We start from the raw sequence: 10,000 nt of genomic DNA, 5'->3' as shown, positions 1-10,000 counted from the left end.
ATTATTCAAACGGCTTCAAAGGCCTGTCTGTGTGTGTCTGTGTGTGTGTGTGTGTGTGTGTGTGAGTGTGTGTGTGTGTGTGTGTGTGTGTGTGTGTGTGTGTGTGTGTGTGATGGTGGAGGAGGAACAGATGATACACGCAGCTATGCGAAGCCTGATCAGGACTTCAGTTTCTCGGTCGGAGCGCTTTAACATCTGTGATCATTTGAGTTGGTCTGACTTGAAATGACAGAAAACAACAACAACAGGCACAGAAGGAGAGCGAGAGCGGGAGAGAGAAAGACAGACAGACAGACAGACAGACAGACAGACAGAGACAGAGAGTGTGCGAAAGACAGAGAGAAACAGATAGACAGACAGACAGAGAGCGCACCGAGAGAGAGAGACAGACAGACAGAGAGTGAGAGAGAGACAGAGAGTGGGAAATAGTGTCAATCTTGCTTGGACAGCAGGGACAGACAGCAGGTCTTGCTGCCAAATATGTCTATGAATGGCATAAGGCAAGGGACAGTGATTATAATCTGTGAAGCTCTACACACACACACACACACACACACACACACACACACACACACACACACACACACACACACGTTTGTTTGTTGATATGTGTAAATGTATGTCTATGCTTTAGCAATGCAAACAATATTTGTCATGCTAATAAAGCTCATTTGAATTTGAATTTGAGTGCGAGAGAGACAGAAAGACGGAGAGGGAGAGAGACAGACAGACAGAGAGAGACAGAGAGTGCGTGAAATAGAGAGAGAAACAGATAGACAGACAGACAGACAGACAGAGACAGAGAGCGCACCGAGAGAGACAGACAGACAGACAGACAGAGAGTGAGAGAGAGACAGAGAGCGCACGCGAGAGCGGGAGAGAGACAAAAAGACAGAGAGAGAGACATAGAGCGCGCGAGAGAGAGGGAGCGAGAGAGAGACAGAGAGCGAGCGCGAGAGAGAGGGAGAGGAGGGGAGACAGAGGAAAACGATGCCATTGTTCCCCACAATAAGTGTGATTTAAGAAATAAATAGAGAACAAAAACAGCTGCTTGAATCCTTTTTTTTCTTTTGGTTTGCATAGATGCAACACATTCCATCTGTTTCAGTTTAATGATGGCACGGTGCCACTGCAGAACAAACACACACACAGGCCTGTCAAGATGACTCTTTGTTTGGTGGATGATACACTGTCCAGCAAACAATTGTGATGAAAATACAATAATATTGTTTAAGACCATTCCATGCCACTGATGTGATTATCCAACAGAAAATAATCGCAGAAGACAAGTGCACCCTTTTCAAAGAGCAAGAACCGTTTCATTTCAGCTCTAGGGAATACTGCAGGGTCCGGTCAGCCTTACGTTATGTATGGTGAGGCTAATGTATGAGGTCATATTTCATCTTGACCGCGTATCTGTAGAGGCAGAATAAAAGGAATCTCCTTTTCTCCTTCAGAATGTCGTCTTTCACTTGGCTGTACAGCGCCGGGAATGGCGTTTGGAAGATGTATGTTTGTTAGACCGCCTGTCAAAAGTTTTTCAATGTTTTTTCAACCACGTTGAATGCAACAGCACCGACGTTTCCATAACAACGCCTAAGTTACACCAGTAGTTTGTAGCCAGATATAAACCAGCAAGCTGGCTAGTTAGCCATCAAGGTAAACCACCTAGCTCACGGGCCAGCAGTCATTTAAACTGCGTTTGTTTTTGTGGCTCTGGGAACATGTGTTTTTGGACTGACACTGGTGTGGCTCAAAACGAGTTAATGAGCAGTCCCCCGTTTCTCCTCGTTTGTGTCTGGAATTATGCTGTCGTCACGGTAGAACACCTCTGAGCCTTAAGAAACGGTCTGTTGTTGTCCGCCCTGTGAGTGTGGGGCAGCCCTGCCGCCAACACACAGAGTGTGTGTGTGTGTGTGTGTGTGTGTGTGTGTGTGTGTGTGTGTGTGTGGGGCAGCCCTGCCGCCAACACACAGAGAGAGAGAGAGAGCAGACGAGGACAAACACAGCGCGACTGACTGGCTCAAATGTTGTTGACGTTCATGCTTACGTAAATAAACACACGTGTTGAGGCAATGGGCAATATCGAGGTCAGGAAATATTTTCACGGTTATGTATATCGCACGATAAGTCGATAACAAAATTATCATGATGGGCCTAAACACACACAAACACATAAACAAACAAACAACAAAGAGAAGAACGAGAGTAATGAGCCAGAGAAACAGATGGAATGAAGTAAGTGATAGTGAAAACTAGCAGAAATCACAAGAGAGTTGGATGAGGAAGGCAAAAAGAGGGGCAACATGGCGGGAAACAGATGGAGTGAAGGAAACAGATAAACAGATTTAGATAGATAGATAGATAGATAGATAGATAGAGGGGGGGGGGGGGGGACATATCCTTACAGGAGTTTGAAGATGGAGGGAATTTTAGGGACTATGTGAGAGATGGAAGATAGGGATGGAGATAGAGAGCTTTGCAGAGGCATGTCTCACACGTGGTGGTCTTAGAGCCACAGCCAAACACACACACGCACAAGCACACGCACAAGCACACGCACTCGCACACGCACACACACAAACGTCTCAATAATAGGCCGTAAGGTGAACACGGTTTTCGTTTCAGCCCGTTCCACTCACTGGCATCTACACAATCTTTAGCTTATAAAAAAGAACGAGTCGTGGTTAGTTACCAAAAAAAAGTTCGTCGCTGATTTTCCAGTCGATTGTCTATATGGCTTTGTTTCATGCAGAACTAGAGACTTCAGAGCGTAATAAGATTTTTGTCGGGAGCCGTGCCACGGTTCGACACGTGATCATGCTACACCAATGAGAAGGCTGCATTTGTCAACAGAATGGAAAAATGGCGGCTCCCGTGTGGTTAGAAACATCGTTAAAGATAGAGGAAAACATCCGAACATCCTCAAAAGTGGGCTAAATTAATTCTAATTAGTGCTGTATAGATAGCCGCGTCCAAGAATAACAATGAGGCAAATATACGATAATGTTATTTTTATGTTAAGTCATTGACATCAAGTTTAACATACATGGGAATACCCATTACTGTGGATCTTACATGGACTGTGAACACCCACCGAAGAAATCAAGGCAAAGACTGTACTTCCTACATCAGCTGAGGAAGTTCAGCACCATCAGCTGTGTGTCCTGACAGCATCACTTGGTATGGGAACTGTACAGCCTGTGACTGCAGCACCGAATCATCAGAGCATCTCTCCATATTCTGCAGGAGACCTACAAGAAAAGACCTAGGTATTGTAAAGGATTCCTAACATCCTGACCATGGACTTTTCAAAACACTGAGGTCAGGCAAACGTCTCTGCTGCTACAAGACCAGAACAGAGAGACTGAGGAGGAGCTTCTTTCCTCAAGCATTCCTTATCCTGAACACACACAATGACTATAAAACATCAATTACACCTTTTTTCACACACTGCTCTTTAAACTCCCTCTTGCTATTTATGAAAAATATTTCTTGATCTTTCTTTCTTCACACTCGCACAGAAAAAACAGTAGTATTTTTATGTATGTGACAAATAAACCTCCATGTATCAATAAAAGGCAGTAATTGTAAATACCAATGACCATCTGTTTGTTCATTCATTCATTCATTCTTCCACAAATGAAAACAACACTAATGAACCATAAAAACACTCTTTATGAAACATGAAATATGATATATAAAACTGTACAAAACTGAATAAGAAATAACAGATTAGGGACACTCAGTCCTCACTGTTAGTGTCAGTGTCAGGACAGTTATCTTCCAGTTCCTACAGCAACGACATAGGTCAACTATGCAACACAATCCTGCAGAAAAACATCTGTCTGTCTCACAGGCACCTTTGCAGCCACAGTGTATCACATGCAAAACACTGTCAGGGGCCGGATTTCTAGTCATCCAGTTGACGTGCAAGTTCCCATTCTCTATTTGCCAACCATATCCAGCAGGTGATGGAGCACTTATATTATGTTTGAGACAGGACCTCATTATTGCAGCCTGGTAGTTTGCCCTTTTGCAGTGCTGATGGAGGGCATCAGTGGTAGGGGGAATGGATAATTCTGGCAAGGCTGATGATGTCATACAGAAAGCCTTGAACCTAGCTTTATTTACATTATCAGCTGCCGACTGATCATATAAGTGGCATACATACTGGCAAAGAAATGCAAATGTTGACTGCTCCAAGTTTAAGTTAGTACCTAAACTTTTAAAAGCCTTTAGGTACTCATCTTTCTCACATGCAACAGAAAATGTCTTTTTTTTCTCCTTTGCCATTAAAGGCACTTGTGGAGTCACACCCAGAAAATGTTTGAATTCCGATCAAGGCTGAAAACACACTGGTTCCAAGAGCTGATGACACCTTGGTAATGTGAATGATACATGTCCTGTTGCCAGTCCCTGTAAAAAAACATATAAAGTGCATGGCAAATCTGTCTGCACACTTACAGCAATGACTGCCACATCTGTAGATGCCAGACAGTGTAGCGGGTTGAAACGGAAACAGGGTTCACCTTACAGCCTATATGAGGATGTGCATGTGTGTGAGTGTGAGTGTGCACACACTGGGCACCTTCACGAGGCTTCTCTCCAGTCTTCTCTTCCACACACACACACACACAAACAGAGTTGAAGACCTTGTAAATGTTTTCCCACATAGTATGTTTTTGCATATGAGAATGCCAGTGAAAATGCCTTTACATATTGTAAACATATAAAAGGTCAGGCACATTTATGTGGACCTTCCCTGCCATGTACTATCAGGTGATGTTTTAAAGACCCAGCTTGTTTAGAAGTTTTTCCACATTGGCATGAGTATCAACATATGCATTTGAGAAGGGCAAACTTCAAACTTCAGAATTCAAGCATTTACATGGCTTTTCTTCACTGTGCAACCGCTGATGGCATTTCAGACTTGATGTCCTAGTGTAGTGTTTCTCAACCACTGGGCCGTTGCACTTATCCTTATTACAACTGTATTTTGTGCTGTGTCTTACTGATATAATGTATTTAACCCTTATTTAATGTTAATCACAATTACAAACGAGGGTCTGACAGGGCTTACAATTAGGTGTGAGTGCTCCAGATCAATGAGGAAAAGTCAACCCCCTCCCTGGATTTCTAAAGTTGGGATGATTATTGTATTTCTGTGATGACTTCTTACAATGTTGCATGGAATTGTTTGTGTATCATCTAAGCCTATGATTTCTCATAGTTAAGATCACCTTAGCTGACGTAGGAAGTACAGTCTTTGCCTTGATTTCTTCGGTGTGCTGGGTGTTCACAGTCCATGTAAGATCGTCAGTAATGTGTATGCCCATGTATGTCAAACTTGATCTAAATGACTTAACATAAAAATAACATTATCGTATATTTGCCTCATTGTTCTTCTTGGACGCGGCTATGTATACAGCACTAATTAGAATTAATTTAGCCCAATTTTGAGGATGTTCAAGTGTTTTCCTCTATCTTTAACGATGTTTCTAACCGCACGGGAGCCGCCATTTTTCCAAAAAGCAGCCTTCTCATTGGTGTAGCATGATCACGTGTCGAACCGTGGCACGGCTCCCGACAAAAATCTTATTACGCTCTGAAGTCTCTAGTTCTGCATAAAACAAAGCCATATAGACAATCGACTGGAAAATCAGCGACGAACTTTTTTTTGGTAACTAACCACGACTCGTTCTTTTTTATAAGCTAAAGATTGTGTAGATGCCAGTGAGTGGAACGGGATTCATTTTCTAAAGCACTTTTCGTGCTTCACCTTGCGGCCTATAAGTGAAGCACACAATGGGCTTGGCATCAGCTCACAACGCCACAGAAATCAATCACAGAACAGGTCGACAGCTATGAGACATATTTCAGGCAGTGGGTTTGTACGTGTGTGTGTGTGTGTGTGTGTGTGTGTGTGTGTGTGTGTGTGTGTGTGTGTGTGTGTGTGTGTGTGTGTGTGTGCGCGCGCATGTGTGTGTAATTAGCTGTACCTATTGCTATTACTTTATAAATATTATGGCAGGCCAGCTTCAGAATCACACAATGGTGACATGTGTTGAAAAAGTGAGTGCTTGCATATTTGCTAGCATGTGTGTGAGTGTGTGTGTGTGTGTGTGTGTGTGTGTGTGTGTGTGTGTGTGCTTTTGTCGGTTGTGAGAGAGAGGGTTGGGTGGGGTGTAGTACAGTAAATCACACTTTTCAAAAGCCAAGTGGGAAGGTGTGAGTATGTATGTGTGTGTGTGTGTGTGTGATTAGTTGTACCTATTGCATGGATTTTATTAATATAATTGCAGACCAGCTTCAAATCACAACCACAATGGTGACAGGGAAAAAAAGAGAGTGTTTTATGTATTTGCTAGGAGGTGTGTGTGTGTGTGTGTGTGTTGGTTGTGAGAGAGATATGGTCGGGTGGGGTGTAGTGCACTAAATCAAAACATTTCAAAAGCCACGTGTGTGTGTGTGTGTGTGTGTGTGTGTGTGTGTGTTTACACGTGTGTACAGTGCATACGGAAAATGTACAGACCCTTTCAAGTTCTCAGACTCATCTTGGACTGATCTACCCTGACCACGTGTGTGTGTGTGTGTGTGTGTGTGTGTGTGTGTGTGTGTGTGTGTGTGTGTGTGTGTGTGTGTTGGACTGATCTACCCTGACTGCTCTCCCAGCCTTATGGCAGAAGAACATCCCACAGCATGCTGCTGCCTCACACACACACACACACACACACACACACACACACACACACACACACACACACACACAGAGACACACACAGACACACACACACACACACACACACACACACACACACACACACACACACACACACACACACACACACACACACACAGACACACACAGATGCACACAGACACACACACACACGCACACACCAGACTTATGGCAGAAGAACATCCCACAGCATGCTGCTGCCTCCGCTGGGTTGGACTGCAGGGATCCATGGGTGTTAATGTAGTGAAGCTCAGCGCCTGGTTTCCTCCACACACACACACACACACACACACACACACATACACACACACACACACAGACACACAGACACACAGACACACATAGACACAGACACACAGACACACAGACACACATAGACACATACACACACACACACACACACACACACACACACACACACACACACACACACACACACACACACACACACACACACACACACACACACACACACACACACACACACACACACACACACAGACACACAGACACACACAGATGCACACAGACACACACACACACGCACACACGCACACACAGCCGGGAACGCTGGCCAAACACTTCCATCTTTGTTTCATCAGACCGGTGGATTTGGTTTCTCATGGTCTAGGGCTGCCACTAACGACTATTTTTCTATCGATTAATCTGTCGACTATTTTACAGATTGGTCGATTAATCTAAACGTTTCCTTTTCCTCCCAAAAACAAATAGATCATTGTGTGTATGTGTGTGTGTGTGTTTGTGTGTGTATTTGTGTGTGTGTGTGTGTGTGTGTGTGTGACCAAGCGTGCAAGAGGGGAAAATGAGGAGTGCATGACATGTGATCTTGGAGCATTTTTTGCTCACTTGCTACTTCACAGCATGCCTAATCATTAGGGCTGAACGATTTGGGAAAATAATCTAATTGCGATTTTTTTTCCCCAAAATTGGATCTTATTCATAGTGGCCACTGGGTTCTAGGTTCCCTGTCTGACCGAGGACCTTCAACTCCCTTCACTCCGTTTGGCTGGGCGGCACCAACTCTACAAGGGGCCACCCACTCTTTAAGGCAGTACAGTGTTGATGGCTGTGTGATCTAGGAAGACTCTTTCCCATCTCTTCCATCTGGGAATGATGGAGGCTACCGTGCTCTAGCGCACTTTCAGCGCTGCAGAAAGGTCCTTGTCTTCTTCTGCAGATCCGTGCTGACACACTCTCACGGGTCTACAGACAGTTCACTCGTCGACCACATAGATTGGTTTTCACTCTGACGTACAGTGGCGTGCACACATAGACACTAGGTGGTGCTAACGCACCAGGACTTTGGCCCTTTATCAACGAAAATGCCCTTTTGAAACTTTTTAAATTTTTTTTATTTTTTTTATATTATTAACATTTTACTGAGGCCGGTTTTGAAATTATCTTTTAAAAACCTAAGCCATTAAAAACGACTGAAACAATGCCCAAAAATGAGCCACGTCCCCCTTTCACAGACCAGACTCAATTCTCTTCCTTTGTCACGTGCACTCGTGCTGGCACGCGCAGGGCACCACATGCGCTTCAGTAAACAGAAGCGCCTCCAGCATAGCAGGCACGGTCGCAGACAGGCATCTTCTCCCGTGTTCCCACCAGCCAGGTAACATTCAGATCAAGTAAAATCGTATAGTTTGCCCTCTAAGCCCAACGTGTAGCCTAATCATTTTGTTGTTCAGTAAAATGTCTCATACAGCAACAAACAACTAAGCATTTTTAGCCGACTGGTCACCTGATAAAGTTTTACGCTGTATAGCCCAATGACAGATAACGCAAGGACGACCATAGGCTTATTAGGCTACAAATTATTTCGGTAGAGTTTGCAATTGCAAATCTGCAAATGTGTTAGGACGAACGTTTTCTGTTGTATAGGTTTTGTCAGGCAACATTAATTAACACATTTATTTGTGGCAGAAAAAAACGGGAAGTCTTTTTAAAAAGTGCCCTTCCCTTCCCCCCTGAGCACCTGCCCCCCAAAATGTCTGTGCACGCCACTGCTGACGTACACCATCAGCTGTGAGACCTTATATAAACAGGCGTGAGCCTTTTACTAATTAGGACCAATGATCTCAGTCAGGCACAGGTGGACTCCAGGTATAGAAGCAGCTCAAAGACCTTTGACAGAGGCAGGATGCACTACTAGAGCACCAATTGCATGCACCAACACCATAGCAAAGGGGTCTGGGCCCAGTTTCCCGAACGCTAAAAAGGACTAGAAATCGTAGAAGAAGTAGAAATCGTCGTAAGAGGGATATTGCAGAGCGGTTTCCCGACGCCGCACTTACGGCAATGATGAGTCTATGTTGTCGCCAAAATCCACGTAGGCCGTTAAGATACGTCGTTATCGGGAAATTAGGCCCAGAATACTTGGGACATTTCAGTCTTTCAGTTGAACTCTTTAATAGCCTCTTTTTGCTTTGTCAAATAGTGCGTAGATTGATGAAAAAAAAAAATGAATCCATTTCAAGATGAGTCTGAATCATAACAAAATGTGGAAAACTTGAAAGGGTCTGAAAACTTTCCGTACGTGTGTGTGTGTGTGAGAGAGAGAGAGAGAGAGAGAGAGAGAGAGAGAGAGAGAGAGAGAGAGAGAGAGAGAGAGAGAGAGAGATGAAGGGAGAGTGTGTGTGTTAGTATATGGGGGATGCAGAAGGCAGTAATTCCCCAGATGCGGGTGTGTGTGTGTGTGTGTGTGTGTGTGTGTGTGTAAGGCCATACCTCTGGTATTCCTGATCCACAGGCGTATGGAGCGAAGGCTCTCACCAGAGACACAGCCAGGAAAGCAAAGAGTAGCGCCCAGCACACGTACATCAGGTAGTTTACTATGTAGGCTGGCGCCCCCTGCAGGACAAAACAGACATGTACACACACAGTTAATTTAAGAGTTGTGCCCTGCACACAGAAGTTTACCATGTACAGACACCCCCTACAGATAAAAAAAAACCACATAAATGCATGTGCATACACACAACACAACGCGATAAACATACAATTTTTTTTCTATGCATTTTACTTTAACTATGTATTTTCAAACTTTAAAAAACCTCTAAAACATCCCTGCAAGCATTCATTTTGGTTCTTTTTCAAGCATTCATTTTGGTTCTTTTTCAAGCATTCATTTGGGTTCTTTTACAAGCATTCATTTGGGTTCTTTTTCAAGCATTCATTTGGGTTCTTTTTCAAGCATTCATTTTGGTTCTTTTTCAAGCATTCATTTTGGTGTGT

General features: G+C 43.9%; 1 protein-coding gene across 1 annotated transcript in view; it reads right to left on the bottom strand.

Annotated features, from left to right (window-relative positions):
- Window positions 1-10,000, bottom strand: part of clcn5b (chloride channel, voltage-sensitive 5b) — a 44,335-nt gene that overhangs the window by 14,294 nt on the left and 20,041 nt on the right. Inside the window, 1 exon segment of the mRNA XM_080859961.1 lies at window positions 9,494-9,616. Within this exon segment, the coding sequence (XP_080716087.1) occupies window positions 9,494-9,616 (123 nt within the window).

The sequence above is a fragment of the Sprattus sprattus genome (assembly GCF_963457725.1).
Source record: "Sprattus sprattus genome assembly, chromosome: 21".
NCBI lineage: Eukaryota > Metazoa > Chordata > Actinopteri > Clupeiformes > Clupeidae > Sprattus > Sprattus sprattus.
The sequence above is the reverse complement of the archived record's forward strand: the minus strand, read 5'-3'. Positions and strand labels throughout refer to the sequence as shown.